This window comes from Gekko japonicus, unplaced genomic scaffold (genome assembly GCF_001447785.1).
Source record: "Gekko japonicus isolate JY-2015 unplaced genomic scaffold, Gekko_japonicus_V1.1 scaffold577, whole genome shotgun sequence".
Taxonomy (NCBI): domain Eukaryota; kingdom Metazoa; phylum Chordata; class Lepidosauria; order Squamata; family Gekkonidae; genus Gekko; species Gekko japonicus.
Window position 1 is genome coordinate 786924 of NW_015173691.1, and position 21335 is coordinate 808258.

Genomic DNA, 21335 nt, shown 5'->3' on the forward strand with positions numbered 1-21335 from the left:
AACTACACATAAAAACCCAAGGTAACAATAAAAAGAATTAAAACAACCAACCCAAAACAATCACAATGCCCAGCAGAGAGATGATAAATCACTCAATACCTTTCAGAAGAAAAAGTATTTTATGTCTTGGGGGGGGGGGATAACTGGCATAGCCAATTCCTCCTAAACCTTCTCTGGAAGATTAGTGCATGGGATGAGTGCTAAAACTGACAAAGCACATGTCCTAGCTGCAACAGAACAAACCTACTAGATCTAGTTGATCACTAAAAGAGCTGATGGTCTAAAGCAAGTTAGTTCATGGGTTCTTATCAGGAGAGGCAGTCCTTCTGGTATATAGGTCCCGGGTTGTAAAGATTGTTAACGATGAGAACCATTATCTTGAACTGAGCAGAGAAGCAAATAGCCAATGAAGTTCTTTCATTACCAGTTTAGTATATGCAGACAGACTAACACATATCAACAAGTGAGCTGCACTATCTAAAATTTCTGAACTGTCTTCAACGGCAGCAGTACCACCAAGCAGAGTTACAGTTATCTAGCTGAGAAGTTCCAGAGGCATGGATCAGCTGAGTCTTGAAGTGAGCACAGTTTACAAAACAAGGGCAGATAGTAGAAGATTCTTATAGTAATAGTAGTAATCTGTCCCTCACATGGCAGTGCTGGGTCCAGGAGAACACCCAAGTTCTTTAACTGATTCAGTGGCAACAATGTGACCCCATTCCAGACAGACAAGTTGGTTCACTTCAGAATTTCAGCTTTAACCATCAGCATCACTTTTAGATTCAATGTCCACTTTTTCACCCTCATCCACTTTATTTTTGCCATGTTACAGGAACATCAGCACCTAACATGTAAGTGAAGAGTAACTACCTAGTTATATGCCTTCAAGGGCTTCCACAGTACCTTTCGCAAAGGTTACATAGTGTAAAAACAATCCCATTGCTAATATATCCCAAACAGAATAATTATGGCACTATCCTATTTAAAACAATCATTCCAACAGAACCACTGCAATATTTCCTTTATTCTCTGGTGAATATCTTGATCTGCATTCCACACAAGCCTAAAAAAAGAAGAGGAGAGGAGAAGGGCATACAGAGGTTTACGTGAATGATAGGACCTCAGAGTGGATCACGTCAGTTGCATGTCTTTAAAGAACAAAAGTCAGACCGTGAGAATTGCATGTAAGAATTATTCTGGCCATCTATAAAGTTCTGAAAGTTTCCTGAAACTCCATGTGTAAAATCTGTTAATACTGCATGCCTGATTTCCAAGGAAATAAATCCATAAAAGCATAACGTTCTGTACATTTTAGAACCACATGAGTTGAAACCATACAAGGCTAGTATTAAAAAGAAAATATGTTTTGAATTTTGACCTTGTCTTCTGCTTCACAAAAAATTATTAAAGACCATAGGTTATGTACAATGCTTAATCTGTGAGCCATTCACAGGATTCATCCATTGACTAGAGCCAACATGGACATCCACTGCATCCCTGGTGAACTTGAATACAGCACAAGGTTTGCTGGGCTCATCATATTCCTGCAGCATCACATTTTGGGCTATGAACAAAACAAATGCCCTGATCCATAAGATCAGCCCACCTCTTCAATAGAGAGCTTTCACAGGTGGTTTCTACTGAATGCTATTTGTAGGCAAAAGGAGTACATCCATCTTCAGTGAGTGTAGATGTACAATAGATGCCTCAATATATAATTTAGCTGCCCTGCACATGAGGTTGTGCATGCAGCTATAACACAAATGCATCATCTAGTGTGTTCAGCCTAACACTGGCATAACTGCCATCTAATTTTGATACAATTGGAAATAAATATTTTAGGGCATAATCTGTGAGTGTTGGGAAAAAAAACCAATCCAGCCTTATACTTTATTATCTATGGATCAGAGACTTGTTCCTGAAAAGAATATGAAACTAACGTATTTGTTATAGAACTGCCAATGTCAAAGATAAACAAATGGCCAAAATACACAAATGGCAAAGATTTTATAATGTCAAGGATTAATACATTATTATAACTTAATAATAATCACAGGAGCTTGCAGGCCTGAAATCTTTTATAGGGATATCACAGTTATAGGAATATAATTATTATAGTACAGTTCTAGGCATGTGCTGTGATTTATAATAGGTACAGGCAAATGGCTTTTCACTTTCTGCACACGTTTTAAACATTTGGCAATTCAACCTGAAAGTGCTTGAAACCATATTTTCTTAAGAGGAAGCTTTTTCGTTCAGTCTTAGACATTAGCAACAGATTAATGTTCTGGACCTTTTTAACTACTTAGGTAAACTATATAAAACAAATAGACTGAATCAAGCATTTAAACAGTGGCTTGGATCCAGTGCTGTGCAAGCAGAAACCTAAACAGCTGTTCCACTTGCCTAAGAATTGGTTAGGTGAGATCTTGCACAAAGGGAAATACAAGTGGGGATAAAATAACTTTGGCTTAGTGCAAGCAGCTACCATGTTGCATTTCCACTTGTATAAGAGCTCTAGCACAAGTGGAAATTTTGCACTGGAGCCAACTGAATGTATTACACCTATAAAACGTAACCTGAAAACAGTGTCTCTTTCCTAAGGGAATCGGTAGCATAAACTTCATTTTTCTTCCCGTGATTTATGCGGCCAGCCATGCCAGATGGTAACAAACTGAGAACCTAACTAGACATGTTGCTGGGAGTTCTGGGTTGGATCTCCCAAGCAAGGCTCCTTCTAAGCTGTGGAGCCTTGTGAGCAAAAATTCTACTTTGTGAACTACTGGCATTAAAGTTGTGAGCAAGCGATTTGGCTACTGCAGAAATTAGTTTGCTCTGGAGCCCATCCCTTCCTGAGCTGCGACAAAATTGTGTCAGTCGGAGGCTAAAAAACTGTGAGCTACCTCACACTAACTCAGCTTAGAGGGAACACTGCTCCCTAGTGCTTTTTTCCCTTTGTAAATAGTAACTATGTTGGCACCAATGTTCCCTCTAAGCTGAGTGTGAGCTAGCTCACAGTTTTTTAGCCTCCGGCTCACATATTCTTGTCTTAGCTCAGGAAGGAGGGCTCCAGAGCAAACTAATTTATGCCATAGCCAAATGGCTCGCTCACAACTTCAATGCCAGTAGCTCACAAAGTAGCATTTTTGCTCACAAGACTCCACAGCTTAGAGGGAACATTGGTTGGCACGACAATTAGGCTTGGAATTCTGGCATAAGGGCAGAGAAATTTAACTCTGCCCCAGGGTTGCCAACTCCAGGTTGGAAAATGCCTGGAGATTTTGGGGATGGAGCCTGGGGAGGCTGGGGTTTGAGGAAGAGAAAGACCTCATCAGGCTACAATGGCGCAGAGTCCACCCTCCAAAGCAGCCATTTTCTCCAGGGGAACTGATCTCTGAGATCAGTTGTAATTCTGAGAGATCTCCAGCCTTACTCCCCTTACTTACCCGAAGGATGGCAGCCTTACTCCCCACACTTGCCATTGTCTTAGTCTCTTGCAATAGCTATATGAACTATAGAGGGAACTATGCATCTTGCCCAGTCAGGCCCTAATTTCAAGAACAAAGTTTTAAGCAGATTTTAAATATGGGGCAAAGCCACATGTCTCAAGACAGCCAGTATTTGTTTATCCAACAGAGGGTGATGGCATTTATTTATTTATTTATTGCAAAGGGGGAGCAGGGCTGAGGGGAACTGAACCCTCTCATTGTTTTAGATAGGGTTGCCAGCCTCCAGGTGGGGCCTGGGGATCTCCCGCTTTTACAACTGATCTCCAGCTGACAGAGATCAGCTCCCCTGGAGAAAATGGCTGCTTTGAAGGGTGGACTCTGTGGCATAGCACCAGGCTGAGGCCCCTCCCCTCCCCAAACCCCAGCCCCTCCTGGATCCACCCCCAAAGTCTCCAGGTATTTTCCAACCCAGACCTGGCAACCCTAGTTTTAGGCACTTTTCTCCCCAGTCAGTCTCAGTCACAGTATCATAAGTAGGCTGGAAGAAAGTGCTAGACCTGAGTTAAGGCAGGATATGAGGCAACTCCTATGTGCACACCTGTAATGATAAAAATAGGTCACCCCCACGCTCTTTCTATAGACATGAATTGATTGAACATGTGAAAAATAATCATGGTTGCCCCGGCTTGTATGGTTTGACCATTGCTCATAGAAATGTAGTTGCAGAATTTTGGCCTTAATTTAACACAGACCCACTGCAGACCTCTCCCATATTGTCCCTTAGGGTCATCTCACCCCCCAGAAGTGGAATTTCATGGAGATTAGTAGGTTGAGAGGTGGGGTGAGGGAGCCAGAAAAGATGCATTCCCCAATGGAAGTATTAGTCTGGACCCAGCCCTGTATTAATTTTCTTTAATGCATACTTGAATGTGGAATGACACTACTTGAAAATACTAATAACCAGTCTCCTACTTCAGTGATTTTACATCAGCATCTTTAAAAACTGAGAATTTTAAATCTCCTACTGCTCTACTATATGTTATGCGGTTTTACACACACATACACTTACTGGATAATTCCTAAAGTCTGGAATTCTGAGACATTAATTCACATATAACAAAGTGGAGTTAACGATTCATGGATCACAAATACCTCTGTGATGTACAAACACAAAGTTCCCAAATGAAATGTTTTAGCAGTTGTATGCATTTCAAAAGGTTGTTGTTAGGATAAAATGCAAGAGAAGAGAATGATGTAAGCCACTTTGGGTCCCCATAGGGACAGAGTGGGGTACAAATGAAGTAAATAAAATAAATGAATTGAGGATATTTTCCCATAGGATTTAAATATTCATTATTTCACCAAAGATCAGTACCAAATGTCTCAACTTCAAATGGTGCACTCTAGCCCTCATTTACTGCCTTTAAAAAGGTGGCCATTGGGGAGCCTGAAAAAAATTCTGACAAAGCAGAATAAACAGCAACAAACAAGATGACGGATGCACTTTCACCAGTGAAAAGAAGCCGATGATGGGAAGGTGTCTTGTTGCCATGGCAACAAGGCTGGAGCATTTCTGCAAGAAAGCTTTTTTTGCTTGCTGTTCATCTGCCAATCTTCCTCTTCCCTCCTTCTCTTCCCTCAAATGTAACTCTCCCTCTGCAGGAGACAAGCTGTGACATTTACACTCCCACTAATAAGCTGGCTGCATGATGGGCAAACTCCTTGGGAGAGCATCTGTCACAAAGCCCAAACAGCAAGGCTCTGCAGCACAGCAAAAGGGTTTGATTCTCTCAGACAGTAAGTGTGGGATTGGTGCCTTTCTTCACATCCTATTATTATTGGCACTATTAAGTCAGGAGCCTGAACAAAAAACAGCAGGCAAGGCCTTTTGGAGCCAGTAAGCCAAAGCAAGCTATGGTAGGCAGGGATTCTTTCTTGCCTTTGCTATGTGCGCATATGACCCTGGTGCCAATATCCCACTGGGAAGGAACTGTGGCTGCAAGACAATAGTCGCTCTCCAGAGGACCTCTTTGCAATTAGAAACCACATCCTTCTGGCAAAGAAAATGTGAGAGCCAAGGAGATGCCTATGGAGCAGCTTCATACCTAAATCTACATTGTGACAACTGGCTTTATGACAAGCTCTCTCTCTCTCTCTCTCTCTCTCTCTCTCTGCATGCAAAGCTTCCATCCACCTTCTCCACCATATGTTGCCTGTCACTTTTCTGGCCTGTGTCAAATGTGGTGGCAGTAGGGAAAATTAGGCTCACATACCTAAGCATCCCAGCAGGGTTTTTTTAAAGATGTGTCTGTGCAGCCTTTAGACATTGACCAGGTGGGCAAATGGCACCCTTCCTGGTTTTACTTGCCAATTGGTTTAAAATAAGATCCATTTAAACAGTTTGTTATAAGTCATTTCTTTTTTGCAAGCACATATTGAACTTCAAAAGATGAAAGGACTGGTAATCAAAGAAGCTCCTGCCTTTGAAAATTCTCCTCCCCCGGGGAGGGAGATTTGAACTCCACTACACATATAACTGGTCTTTAAAGTCTTCTCTCCTACCCAATTTTTGTCTCTGTATTTATGTGAGGCCTAAATAAAATGCCTACACAAATCTGTATACTTCTTAATAGTAATGTCTGTGAGAGGTCGTAATACAAGTGGCAGACTTGAACTGGGAAGACTCAGGTTTAAATCCCCACATAAAGCTCACTGACCAGTCACTTTATCTAATTCAGATGATTTGTGAGGGTGAAATAAAGGGCTACATGGCCTTAGTGAAAGAGCGGGATGGGATATTATGATAATGGGCTTCTGGAGGGGAAACCAGAGTTAAATCTGAGCAATAATTTTGTAACTAAAATATTCCAAAAGACATGAGTTTTAAAAATCAGAATGGGGGGGGGGGATGGATACTTACAAAAGACTGAAGCATTTAGCGCTAAAGACAAAGCTTGGCAAAGGCTAATTACAATGAAGAGACTAGTATCCACTCTTCCTTGCTCTGCTGGTAGAAGTGCTATTCTATCATTAGAAACAGGGAATACGATACAAACTCTTATTTCTGGAACACTCACTAGGTTGGATCCCTTGGATCTGTTCAGCTAATGTCAGTGCTTTCCTTCAGTGGAAGGAGTCTTTCCCTGATGCACGAGGTCTTTCACTAGCAGGAAGCTCTCTTGCCTCAGGGAATGTTCATTGTTTTGGGTGAAAATGTCATCATCACTGGCAGAACACATCCACAGTATCCAACGCAACATTTTCAATTGTTGTCCCTTACAGAAGTTGAAATGTTCTGAAATAATTATGTATTTTCATCTGAGGACCTAGAGACTTATTTTTTTTCAAATTTAACAGTGTTTTCAACCACTTCTAAGAAGCCAACAGCGACCACCTTAACAACCCTAACCCTCAACAACAACCTAAGAAGCACAGCTCTCTCAGCATAATCACAAATGAATAACGGATGGCTATATAAAGTTTTAGACAATGTCTAAGTGCAAACAACATTTTACTGATTTCACACTTTATGCAGTTTTCTGTAACAACCAACCATTTATACCATGTGTCCAGTAAAAACTGTGAAGTTACCTCTCACAAAATCCTGTTTTTCCCTCAGAGCTGGCCCAGTTCCATAAGAAAGACCTGTGAGCTTCGCTCTGTTCACTCCGTTTCAGGCATTTAGTCATGACAGCTATAGAGTGGGATCATGTGTCCATGGAAAAGTGGCTCTCGTGGCAAGGCAGTAACATGTAAAGGGCATCTTACAACCATGGAAAAGAGGGACATCAAGCTAGCTGGAGTCAGGGTGAAAGTCAAATCAATAGTATTTATTTTGTTTAAATATTTATATCATGCTTTGCTTACCACACATGACCTAAAGTGGCTGACAAATAAACAAAAATTATATATAATATAGACAAACAAACAAAAATACAAGATACAACTCCAATTCCTGGATTGGTCCAGGATCCTCCGGGCCAGCTCAGTCAGGGCCAAACTAGATGTGACAGCATCCACAGGTGCCTCCCATGAATGCAGACTGCAGTGTGGTGGGCTAAAGTGCTCACGTCCCCCCCTCCCCCAATGCCTTTGCAAGTGCCAGAAATTACCACACACACGCACCATGGCTGTTTCGGCACTTGAAAAGGCACAAGTAGAACATGATCACTTCTGTCTGTTGCACTGCAGGCCCAATTACAGGTCCTTGTGACATTTTTAAACCACCTTAAAAGGTGGGTATGTTTTTTAATTTATTTATTTATTTATTTTTGAGATTTATATCCCGCCCCATCCATTAATTCAGCTCGGGGCGGCTTACAAAGGTTAAAATATAAATACAACAGCAGCATAATAAAACAATATATCTGATATAAAATTTGGTGCTAAAATTATTTACATAAAGTCCAAGATGGACGACGTCCCACACTGGCGGCCAAGTTCTTCGTAGCAGGAGCTCCAGGAAGAGTGTTTTCCAGCTTTATTGGGCGGCAGCTACCCCAACATGGGGTAGGTAGTTAGAATATCATTGATGGAACAGTGGCGGCGGCGGCTCCCCCTCAAAGGCCTGGCGGAAGAGCTCCGTCTTACAGGCCCTGCGGAACTGCACTAGGTCCCGCAGGGCCCGAGTCTCTTCCGGGAGCTCGTTCCACCAGGTGGGAGCCGCCACCGAAAACGCCCTAGTTCTGGTCTGGGTCAATTTCACTTCCCGGGGGCCTGGAACCTCCAGGCGATGGAAGTTCCCCGATCTCAGTGCTCTTGGGGGAATGTACGGGGAGAGGCGGTCCCTTAGGTAGGCCAGACCCTGGCCATTCAGGGCTTTAAAGGTAAGCACCAGCACTTTGAAACGAATCCGGTATGCTATAGGCAGCCAGTGCAGCGCATGCAGCACCGGTCGGATGTGGTCTCACCTGGAGAAACCCATCAACAACCTCGCCGCAGCATTCTGCACTAGCTGCAGCTTCCGGATTTGCGACAAAGGCAGCCCCAAGTAGAGAGCGTTACAGTAGTCCAGCCTTGAGGTGACCGTCGCATGGATCACAGTGGCTAGGTCTTCCCGGCTGAGATAGGGAGCCAACTGCCTGGCCAGCCGTAGATGGTAAAAGGCTGACTTGGCAGTGGCAGCTACCTGGGCCTCCATCGACAAAGAGGAGTCCAGGAGCACACCCAAACTCCTAACCTCCCGCGCAGGCACCAATGGTGTCCCGCCAAAGGTCGGGAGAGGGTGTCCCAACTCCCGGCTGATCCGACCCAGGCCCAGGACCTCCGTCTTTGCCGGGTTTAGTTTCAACCGACTCAGTCTGAGCCATCCAGCCACAGCTTGCAGTGCCCGTGAAAGGTCTTCAGGACTAGAGTCCGACCGTCCAACATCAGATAGAGCTGGGTGTCATCAGCATATTGATGACACCCAAGCCCACACCTCCGGGCAATCTGGGCGAGGGGGCGCATATAGATGTTAAATAACATTGGGGACAGCACCGCCCCCTGAGGCACTCCACATTCAAGGGAGCACCTCTGGGACCGCTGCCCCCCTATTGCCACCCTCTGTCCCCGACCTCGGAGAAAGGAGATAAGCCATTGAAGGGCAAGCCCCTGAATCCCCACGTCGGCAAGGCGGCGGGCCAACAACTGGTGGTCAACCATGTCGAACGCCGCCGACAGGTCCAACAACACCAGTGCCACCACGCCGCCACGATCCAGATGCCTACGGAGGTTATCAGTCAGAGCGACCAGTACTGTCTCTGTCCCGTGACCCGGGCGAAAGCCGGACTGGAAGGGATCAAGGATGGAAGCTTCATCCAGGTAGCCCTGTAGCTGTGATGCCACCGCCCTCTCAATAAGTTTGCCTAGAAAAGGCAAATTGGACACCGGCTCATGTCTAGTTTGATGGCTCAGCTACATGGACACCCTCATGTCTAGTTTGATCCTGAGGGCCACAGGCTGCAGGCCATGGGCCGAAGGTCAAGTCTCCTTTTGCACTTGCCCTTCAATTTGTGCCAGAAGGCATCTGCATCTGGCTTGAGTATATGTGATTATAAAGGACCATAGGACAAGCCCTGGCTGGAAAAAAAATAAATGGTCTATGAGTTAACATATCACTGCTTCACCTAACATACAATATAAGGAAATCTCAGAACCAGGTTGCTAAGAAGCCAGGAATGGCTTGGGATATCTGGGTATTTGGACATGCACACACATATGAATCCTTTCCCCTTAGGGCACGGGGTTCCTTGTAGGCGTAATTTGAAAGTGTAAAATGATGGGATCTGATCTATATAAACACTTCTTATGTGACCATTCATTCAGTCCCTACAAAGCTAATTCAATCTTTTCTGAGACAGGTGGACAAGATAGATTCTGGAATTGAAACAATATTTCCCAAGTTTAAATTTGAAACTGAGTATTTGGTTCATTTGATGAATAGATTGAAATCGGACAGCGCCAGAATATTGGTCAGATTACAGACAAGACTTGTTTCCTGCACATCTCTTATAAACATTCAGTTTCTTCCTCTGCAAAATGGGCATCAATTATACCTACCTATTTTCCATGCTTGGTTTAATTCTAGGGATTTTTATAAAATCCATTTGCAATTAAAATCAAGTGCTAAGTATGATTAATTGGTACTTAATCCCCCTAATTAACAATCATATAATAAATTTAAAACACATCTCCAGAACCTAGATACAAAATAACTACTTTATTAAATACACCAAAGGCATATCTAAGGACAAAACCTTTTTAATGTCACTGCAACCTGAGTATTGTACAAAGAAGGAAGGGCGTGTTAGGAGAAATAAGCCTTTTAATATGTTGCTCAGCAACAGAAGTTGCGGGGGAAACAATCAGGGAAGAAAAGAACAGGCGTTTCCAAGTTATTTTAGGAGAAAGGGGAAAAGATTGGAGACTAGCAAATGTCAGCTCAAAGCAAATAACATTTTTATCAATAACTCAAACCACCTGGAACCATCAAACTTCCCAGACGTTTGGGACAAATAAGTTCTTAAGGGTGATGATTAAAAACATTTCCCAAAGAGTTGCAAATCCCTTGAAATGTTTAGTCATTTTGTGTGTACAGTGGGGGAGAATGTTCAACCGTAATGAAAGGAAATGGAAATGTTTTATGTGTCTTTGAAAGTGGTGGCTTTCCAGTGTATTGTACTGTATTAAACTCTTGTGTCTTGTTTCTAAAATATAATACTTCATTAACAGATTGTTCCTTCCCCTCCCCTCTCCCTTTCATTTCTCTTATAGGACAAAACAAGTGCTTTGAGCCTCAGCAATGTGGCCGGTGTTTTCTACATCCTCATCGGTGGGCTTGGACTAGCAATGCTGGTTGCCTTAATCGAGTTTTGTTACAAGTCCAGAAGTGAATCAAAACGGATGAAGGTGGCAACACATTCACAGGCCTTTCACACCTTCTTTCTGACAACACCCAGATTCCTAGAATTCCTAAGCCCCTATTGCAGCATTCCTGACCCATATTATAGTCAGTTTGCTTTGATGTGGAGCTTAGGAACTGTTAGTTTAAGACAACCACATTACTTTCTTCCTTTTCCTTGCCAAAATGGGATTGCTCTAGACCAGTAGTCTAACATTTCCAGATCTGGAGCCCACCTTTAACTCCCAGGCAGCAGCATGAAACTCACTGAGTTGAAAGCACATGACAGGCAGTCATGTGATAGGTAGTCATGTTATATCACAGTCATGTGACAGGAAGTCAAACTATGCCATTGTGTGTGAGATACTGGATCAAACGACAGAGAGAGGAAAAGCTTCCCCAGTGTCAAAACCAGAATGGTGTGCTTACCAAGCAGGGTTGCCAGCCACCAGGTGGGTTCTGGAGATCTCCCACTTTTACAACTGATCTCCAGCTGACAGAGATCAGCTCCCCTGGAGAAAATGGCTGCTGTGAGGGCTGGACTCTATGGTATTGTAGCATACTGAGGTCTCTACCCTCCCCAAACCCCACCCTCTCCCGGATCCACCCTCAAAGTCTCCAGGTATTTTCCCACCCAGACCTGGCAACCCTAATACCCAGAGAACTGGGAACAGGAGACATAAGCCAAACACTAGGAAGCAACCATGTGCACCACCAGTTGCAAAAATATGGTAACTTTATAGGGGCTCACATTTCAGCATGTGGTGGGTCTTTACCCACCTGAAATACTTGACCCATGGGTTAAAAATCACTTCCTTAGGCTAACTTCATCATGTCTCACTAAATAGCTACTTGATTAACACTGGTAAGTCATTCTAGAAACATGATGATTATTTACCCTCATTGAATAGTAATGGAGACATTCTCGTTAGCTGATTTAACATGGGAGTCCACTCATATTTTCCATACCATGCCTATAATTTCTGAATGTACTCCGAAAACTTTAAAACTCGTTTACCCTCCCTAAATGTTTTCCTAGCCACTGCAAGTTCCTCAAATTCTTTTTAAAAACCCTTAAAGCCACAAGCCCATAAACTTAGAAATTAAATGGTGCTGGAAACAAAAAATGTGAGATTTCTCGGTGAGGCTTCCATTCTCATCTGGTGCCTTAAACACTGCAATTGCAGTGACTGAGATGCCAGAGATGCTTGAACATGGCACCCAAGTTCTCCATAGGAATATCAGTTGCCTGGGAAACTATGTTCTTTAATTCAACCTTGTATGAAGCTGCTGAGCATACTCAATACAGATCGTCAGGAGAAAAGGTCATTTGTAAAGTATCCAAGAAAGCTGGAGAAATTCAAATTCTGAATGATACACTTCATTGACCTTGCTATCACCTGACTGTAATCCCAACATTACCACATGCATAGCCATCTGGATGTAAAAGTTCTTTTCCTTTTGCTGCACTGCTGCTAGAAAATCAAAGACGTTATATTTGGAAGGGGCCTTACATTTCAAACCCCTACCTATACAGGAAACTCATAGCATTCCTAACAGTGACTGCCCAGCCTCTGCTTCCAAACCTTTAACAAGGGGAGTAGCCACTACACTGAGAGCCAGTTTGGTGTAGTGGTTAAGTGCACAGACTCTAATCTGGGAGAACCGGGTTTGATTCCCTACTCCTCCACTTGCATCTGCTGAATGACCCTGGGCAAGCCATAGTTCTGTCAGAGCCGTCCTTGAAAGGGCAGTTCTTGAAAGAGCTCTCTCAGCCCCACCCACCTCACAGAGTGTCTGTTGTGGGGAGGGGAAGGAGTTTGTAAGCTGCTCTGAAACTCCGAATGAAGGGCGGGGTATAAATCCAATCTCCTCCTCCTCCTCCTCTTCTTCTTCTTCTCTACCCTAACATACTTGGTTCCATTGTTGGGCCACTGTTAGACCAACAATGAGGAAGATTCCATTAATGTTCAATCAGAATCTAACACACTTGTAACTTAAGCCCAGCAGAGAATATGCCTTTGATTTCTTCCTTGTGACAGATTTCTAGTTGCACAGGAAACATAAGGATATGCAGTCCTTCAGATATAACATGCCTAAATGGCCTTCTACAAATCAAGTTCACTCCACAACCTGTCTTGGCGACACACTTGGGCCTCTTGGGCATCTGTCTGAGTGTTCTGTTAACTCCTGGGGCTCACAAAAGCAGATCGTAACAGTTCCCTCATGTAATAAAGATGTCTGAAGTGTCCTAATGCCTTGAAATGCCATATTTAATTTTTTTAAAATAGTTTAGCCCTAAAATTAATTGGGGTAATTGAGTAGGGGAGAAAGGGATACTGGTAGGAGAGTGCACTGTTGATGTTTCTTTATGTATCTATGCACTGTACAAGTGTACTTTCTGGGGGGGGGGGAGAATAACCATTGTTGGGTATGCCTTGAGTTTACAAATCATTGACCCAAGAATGGGACTGTGCTGCTGAAAAACCTTTATATCCCTTGCCACTGTAAACAATTCTGCTTTGAAGTTATTGCCCTGAATTTTCAACTACAACCCCATTTCTCACTACAAAAGAAGTCATAGGACTCATGACTGGGTTGGAAGAACTTGATTAGCATTACAATTTTATTTATTTATTTAAAACATTTCTTTCGTACAGAGCTCAAGGTGGCTTACAAACATAGATAAAACACACAGGATAAAATACATTAAAAACATAGAAGCAAAATTTAAAATCACAAGGCCAGAAGTATATGAAATTTATAACAAGTGGGATAGCATTTGTATCGAGCCAATTAGTTGCTTTAAAGTACAGGCAGTCTTTCAAGCCTAAGAGATGTTCTTCACACATGGATATTCGAAGTGTAAATATAAAATTTGACAGCATACATTCTTACCTTATGCATTATTTTTAGAAAAAATGCATTGAACCTGTATGCTTGAAAAATAACTTGTTAGGTTTGAAACCTCACATCACTTCTAAACATATAGTGGCCCCACTGAAGCAGTGCTTAAATTGTAAGATGAGAATTCCTGGAAACATTACAACTTGACCTAGAAACTTCAGTAGGTGTGGTTGGTTCATGTCTGATTACTTACTCTGCACATTATTTATTCTTCATTATTGCTTTCATATTCCTAGCCCAGAGACTGCCATGAAAAAGGTTCCAAAACTCAGCCTTGATGGAACTTGGTTTAGATTAAGTCCTCTATGTATCTATTTTTGTAGGACCAACATGGCTGCACATGCCCTGGCTTATGTGGAACACCTCCTAGGCATGACAGACAAAACAGTAAACCCGGTTGATGCTGGTGGCAAAATTCCTTTGGTGCCAAACTTACAACAGCTTGACATTTTGAGACTCTTGAATTAAAAATACTAAGTGCCAAGCAGACTGGGGGGAGGGAGTTCCCAAGAATACTAAATGAAGGGGCAAGTTACAAAATTGTATATTATGAATATTCAGTCATTGCTAAGGACAGGGGGAGACCCCCTTGTCTCTCTTAAAAGGGTTTTTGTTTGATCCCACAGCAATCTATCAATGAAGCCATACGGACATCAACTCTTCCTCGAGCATCTGCAGCAGGAACCAGCAGTGGAGAAAACGGACGGGTGGTGAGCCACGATTTCCCTAAAACCATGCAGGAGATTCCGTGCATGGGTCACAGCTCTGGGATGTCCCTGGGAGCAACGGGATTATAATTGCCCTTGATGGATCTTGGGTGAGAGCGGGGTCTCCCTGGCCTGAGCCTCTCCAGTGCCAAAACCAAACCAAATCAAATCAAACCATTCAAGAAGAGGGACAATTCAGTGGATCTTTCAGTGGAAATCAGATCTATTTTCCTTTGTGTGTGTGTGTGTGTGCGTGTGTGTTTCTGTTTTACAGTAAATCCACAGGCAGAAGAAAGTACAACCTGTACTGCAATAAGGAGAGGGCAACCGGACTGAACAGAATTTGGAGACATCCCTGAATACACAGTTACAGGAACACTGAGGAAGACAGCGCCATTTTATTTTTAACTTGGTTGTTAATAAGTTCTTAGTGTGTGCAATATATATTTTTCTTACTAATTCCCGTGATGTCAGGGTAATGTCAGCCCTGCTCTGCTCAACAGATTAAAATCAGGTTTAGTTTGGGATGAAAACCATAAATGTCTGCGCTACTAACAGTGAAAGGAAAACAAAACAAAATTCCTTTGAGACAACAGGAGTCTACAGTGTTAAAATTATTGCTACAAGGCTAAAAAAGCTGTCAAAAGAGTTCTCCATTCCATTGTCAATTGAAGGACTTCAAAGACAGTTGAAAGAGAAGCCTAACATGGAGAAAGGAATAGCAAGACTTTGTTGGAAATGGAGGTCAACGATTGTATCTGGACTAAAAAGAGCCCAGGTAAACAGAAGTTAATGTGATCCTTATTCCCAACCTAGGAAGTGGTTATTTGAGTTAAAAATATTGTGAGTTCCAGGCATGACAGCCTGCGAAATATGCACTTGGCAAGCTCCTATCATCCAACTAAAACAATGGCTGTCTTTTGCATATAGGGAAAACCATGCAAATGCAAAACATATATATTACATATCATCCTCCTTGCCTGCTTCCTTAAAACTGAAGAGGCAATTGTCAGCCATTTCCTCATTCCTGCACTTCTGTATGGTTTCCTTGCCATTGTGACCTTTGAGTAGAGAATCCTTCACCTTCCTAGCAAAAATTCTACAGATCACTCCATGGGTACCCATAAATGAGTAAACAGACTTAAAAGTATCAGGGCTGTTTTTTGAACGTCTGGTTTTTTGTTCCTTGAGTGCCACATCTGCTTTAAGTTGACATTCCATGGAGTATTAGATTTGTTATGAAAAATACCCCAAGATTTCACTGAATGACACCAATATTCACCTTTTCAGCCTTTCACAATATTAGATTACACCTGATCCCAATTTCTTTCGACGTTTTCAAGAATCAAGTCTTTGCCAGTGACATGATTTTCAGAAAAGCCAACAGACGTGGTTTCCATCTCATTCATCATCATGAGGGGAAATGGAACACACAGAACAGACCAGCTGGTACCCTGCTTGCTATTAAAAACTTTGTCTGTAATCCAGAACCCAAGCTTGCAATGAAACACTGAAATCCATAAAGCACAAGAGAGTGGACCTGCTAGCAGTATTTCCCCAGTCGTGTGTGTGTGTGTTAGTTGTCTACATCTAAACAAGAGCTTCATTTGTATGCGTGTATGTGATACTACCACTATGAACAGTGAAATATTTGGGCAGAATGAAAGACATTCCCCTGAAGAAAAATTAAATGGGAGTGTCTTCTACTCCATCATGGTCTGGAGGGGGTCCTACCCTTCCCTGAAATCCTTGTCCTCATAACGCATTTGCTCATCACTGGATAGTAACTTCAGAAATTTCAAGGGGCTAAAACTTCCTCCAAGTGCCGATGCAGACCTAGCAGTATAACAGAAATGTGTTATATCTGATTTCTCAATAGGCGATTTCGACTTAAAATGGAGGCTAAATATTTGACAAGAATGCAACACAGGCGACAAATAGAAATGGCTTTGTTGTGGGAACCTTCCTGGTAGAACTGTCTTTATAAATGGGACTGGCAGCTGGCTCTAAAACAAATAATCTTTCATATATGAGTTACTGTTCTATAAAACTGGTCTCTACGAACTGTTTTTACCATTCAACTCTTCATTGTTCCATCAATTTCTTCCACTTGTCTTAAGATGGCACCTTAATTAAGACTGGCAAGACAGAAACTACAGATCCCCTTCAGAGGGCACAGCATGCCTAGTGTCTGCTTGTTTTCTTTCAGTGCCACCGGAAGCCTTTCTGTCTCATCTTTCATCCAGCTATCTGTCAAGACAGTGATCTCAGCCTCCGATAATAATTCTTCAAGTTGTTGTTCTCTGTATTTTTTTTTTTAAAAAATGTCTGCCTTTGATTACTTTTTGATTTTAGTTCTGTGTATGTGTTCATACTGTGCAGGGCTCAAGAAACCAATTCTTCTTTTAATGAAGAAATCTTTTGGGTGTCCAAGAAGAACTGATCCTTCTTTCAATTTCAAGAACTTTCATAGCTCCCCTACCTATTTTCCACTTCGAAATGCAATGGGAGCAGGGCACAGGGATTTCTTTCTGTGCATAATAATATAAAAATAAGCTACATCAAACTTTAAAAACTGTTGCCTTTGTGGCAAAAGAATCAAAGAGACCTGTCTGACAATTGAGCCAGCCAGTTAGATGGGTTTATGGGAAGGAGCCTTCTGTGATAGGACAAATGCCTGTGAAAATGGGACATGAAAACTCATCTTTAAAATGTTTTTGATCAATGGAAAGGTGGGAGGAGGAAAAGAAAAATTATACAGAAGAGGAGAAATGTTAACTTGTAATATGTATTTTTACTACACTTTTCTTAAATATAGAATAAGGGTGGGGAAGAACCATAAAGACATTGACATTTTTTTTCTCAACAAGAATCCATATTTAACAGTTTTGGCTTTCATTAAATTTTGCTCTTTGGTACCTGGACTTTTTATTTAAGAGGGTTGATTTTTTTTTTCCCCACTCACCATCTTTGGGCTGCTACAAAGGTTTTGGACCCCCCCCCCCATCTTTGTTTTTGAGAAACTGGATTTTTTTTATAGTAATTAGTGGAAGAAAGTAAGATGCTGCTTAGGCACTATTTCCAAACCTCTTGCCCAGTATAGGTGGGTGGACTCCACTGAACCCAATCCATAAACACTCTAGAATACACAGAATAATTTCTCAGATTTCTAGAAAGCTATTCCAGATTGCAAACCACAGTAGAATGTGATGGTGCCTGGGCATAGAGGCTGAAGTCCGGCTAAGGGCCCAATCTCAATTCATTTTAGTTTGGGATCCATCCTGAAACTGACTTGCAGGGTCAAACAACCAGATAAGTCAAGGTTTTGTAGTTCCCTGATATATTTAAAGCCAAGCCCAGGTGAACATCAGCCAGACACTGGAACCAGAAATTGCACAGCCCTGCTAGCCACGCTACTGACATTGATGTTAAATTCCTAAACTGGTTTGGGATCTGTTTTCATCAGTCTCAAAACCTTTCAACACGGAATGGGACAGGACTGGTAGTAGCTGGATGACTTGTGGGCCAGACAACATTTGTTCCTAGATGTGTCTAGGGTACCTGGAGGTATCATGCCATCTTTGTCAACCATCTTTGTCTTGGTAGCAGCCAAATAAACTGCTTCAAGCTGAACTGGAGAGTCTCTTGAATATTTAACAGAAGTGGTCAGGACAGAAAAATATAAAGAAAATTTAGTTATTTGGTTTAGGGAAACATTTTGCCAACCTGATTTCGTTTCTTACTGTAGTTGAATGATAACTGGAGCTTTAATTGTGAAAAATGGGGGAGGGGATGTTTCAGAAGTTCAGATGTTCTTTACCATCTCTTAATGATTTTCGTCAAATTCATAATTACCTTGCTACTAATTTCATATTAAATTCCTGTCTAGATGTTCATATTAATATGGTATACACAATACACGGTTCAACTATACTTTCCATTGAAAGTCCACGATTACCAGTTTCACATGATCATTTTAAATATGCAGTTGAGCCACACAACAATACCATTCAGAGAAGAGGGCTTTGAGTGCCTATACTTCATCCATACATCAAAGCCAACAATTATATTAGGGCTATAGTTCTAAGCATGCTTATAAGGAAGCAGGTTCCACTAAAATCAAACAAATCTTATTTCCATTACATGTAAGGTTTTAACATCTGTTAACTAAAACAACATTCAAAGATCATCCCCACCAGACTTTTAGCTGGACCTCAAGCATGGCTTTTCTCCAGATTAAGGAGCTAAATGTTATAGCCAAGTATCTGAAATACAAAAATGACATCAGCAGTTATTTCCTCTTGATGGTTGTTTGAATACTTATAGAATATGCCTTTCCGGTCTCCAGAGGAATAAAACTATTCTGACTTTACATAAACAAATTGCTATTCACATTATGCAACTGATGATATTAAAACGTGTCAATTGTATAAAGATTTACAATAAGTACCATTCTTTTATAACTGCTTTTTTAGAGATGTAAGCATCCCCCACGAAGAAAGTATGGTTGTTGGTGCATTGGTTATTTTGCTTGACAGGGAATTACTAACACTGGTTATGTCCCAGTTATGAAGGAAGGGCACAACCACAAACCCACCAATCTGTTTTTTTTTTTTTAATGTTGCTCATGAACATTTGCATGATATAATGTCCTGGTTTCCTACTGTGGAAATAACTGCGGTGACTTGATTAATATCAATTACCTGTGACAATCAAAAAAAGAGTGTCTTTATCTCATAAACATTTCATGTAAACACTGCTGCTCTTAAAGGCATCTGTCCTCCAATGACAAAACAGGAGTTGTATCCCACTACCCTACTTTGAATAGAATAACAATGATTTCTATGACATTCAATACCACTTCTGGGTTTTTTTCCTTTTATTTTGTTTGGTTGGTCTTTTGTTTTCTTTTGTGCATGGTGATCCAGTGTTTCTGATCCAATGTGGAATGGACCATACTCACAACAGACAGATGCACACTAATAAGTACCTCCCAGATTAATACATTCCGGCAGTAATTATAAAAGGTATCATGGACAGGATTAAATAAAAAGTATGGTATAACAGCTGATAAATATGATTATATATTGTGAAGTTTTATTGCCTGATTCTAAACTTTCCATATTTCTGGTAAATACTTATGGGGGTAGAGGTTATTAGGCATCTAGATATCAGACAGGTAAATACTAAGATATGGAAATGATATGGCTCTATTAAAAAAAAGGTACCACTTTGGAATGCTGATGAGGATTGTAGATTTAAATGCTGTTTTTGAGATTATTTTTAAATCTTCCTGCACAAAGAAAATTGGTTCCAGATAGAAGACTCGACTGATGCCAGGTCAGATTCATAACCCAAAGAACAAGTATTTTCCATTTAAAACGAGCCAGTAAAGCAGGAGAAAACTACCCCATTTGTTCCTTCAGTCCATCTTCTTCACCCACCTAGTAAACAGGATTCCACACTTGTCCACAAGTGTAGCAGGGCAGATAGAAGAACAAGGGGAAATAACAGAGACTTCCTTATTTATGCCCATAAAGGCTAACTTGAACTTGACTTATTTCTGTTTACACAGTGATTGCAGCCTAACCACTTGTTCCCTGGGCTGTCCACCTGACAGTGCTTTCTACAGCTAACACTGCACTGTTTGGTTTTTGACTAGGTTATGACCCTCCATGCCAAAGCTCTTATGTGCTGTTTCTAAAATGTTTGTTAATCTTCAGCCTGGGAAGACCTAGTTTGGACTGGTCTGCGCATGATTGAATTCAATAAGAAGAGTTGTGAATCTAGAAAATTTACAGTCAACCAACTGTTTCCAATATATGACCAATTTTCATCTTCATCTCTTATCATTTGCTGCTAACCCCTTTAAATATACTCTAATGAATATCTCTGGGCGAACAGCAGACTCCATACTGAAGCATTCATAATATGCCTCACAGTGCAGCAGGATGGAATCAGGAAAGAACTGTTTCTTCATAACAGTTCTATGAAGACTCAGAACTTTCAGACTGAAACTCTTTTTGCTGTCCTTGACTGTTTCTAGGGCCTTTGCTTGTAACTCAACTTCACCATGATTAAGAGCTGGGACGACTAATTGCATTTGTTTTATTTAAAACGTTTTAACCTCAATTTCACCATTTCAGAACCATCTCAAAGTGGCTTGAAGTCAAAAGTAAAACAATTGTTATAAAACAATGTAATACAATCTAGCCAGCTAAGGGGAAATAGACCATACGTTTGGGAGGATTGCACGGAAGGAGAATGTCTACACTCAGGGCTCTAGTCGGGGGGGAGCTCTCAGGTACGGAGCTCCGGAAGAGAACCTCTAGGGGGCGGGGCGGTCACGTGGTGAAGCCCCGCCCCCTTCTTTACCCCGCCCTCTGCTTCGATCCTCATTCCGTTTGGGAATGAGGATGAAGCAGGAGGGTAAGTAGCCGGGCCTTCTGACACACTTCCGGTGATGTCAGGGTGTGTGGCCTTCTGTCACTTCCGGCGATGTCAGGGGGCGTGGCATATGCAAATAAGTTATGCTAATGAGTTATGCTAATGAGCTCCGGCAGCTCTTTTTCTACAACAAGACCCCTGTCTACACTCATTTTTTTGCCGGCTCAGCCCAGTTGTCTTGACTTCTTTTCTATGCTTGTCAGTTGGAAACTTGGTTTATCAACTGCTTTCATGATTCCTGATCCTTCTTAAACATAGTCTGGAATTTATATAAAAATAATACTGCACGCTTGTAGTTTTGGAGATATCCATCTGTGAAGATTCTGAGTTGCTTGACAACTCTGTTTTATGTGCTCTGCCTTTGGCTCTAGCCAGGGCTTTTTTTGTAGAAAAAGCCCAGCAGGAACTCATTAGCATAATAGGCCACACCCAACAGCAGAAATT

At 41.7% G+C, this 21335-nt stretch overlaps 1 protein-coding gene across 3 annotated transcripts in view; it reads left to right on the forward strand.

The window, feature by feature from the left end:
- The window catches only part of GRIA1 (glutamate receptor, ionotropic, AMPA 1), a 310203-nt gene extending 295669 nt beyond the window's left edge, over window positions 1-14534 (forward strand). For all 3 annotated transcript variants that reach the window (XM_015423157.1, XM_015423156.1, XM_015423158.1), the window contains 2 exons: window positions 10704-10838; window positions 14343-14534. In XM_015423157.1, coding sequence (XP_015278643.1) covers window positions 10704-10838; window positions 14343-14534 — 327 coding nt within the window. The remainder of the gene's footprint in view (window positions 1-10703; window positions 10839-14342) is intronic.
- The last annotated feature ends 6801 nt before the right edge of the window (window positions 14535-21335 follow it).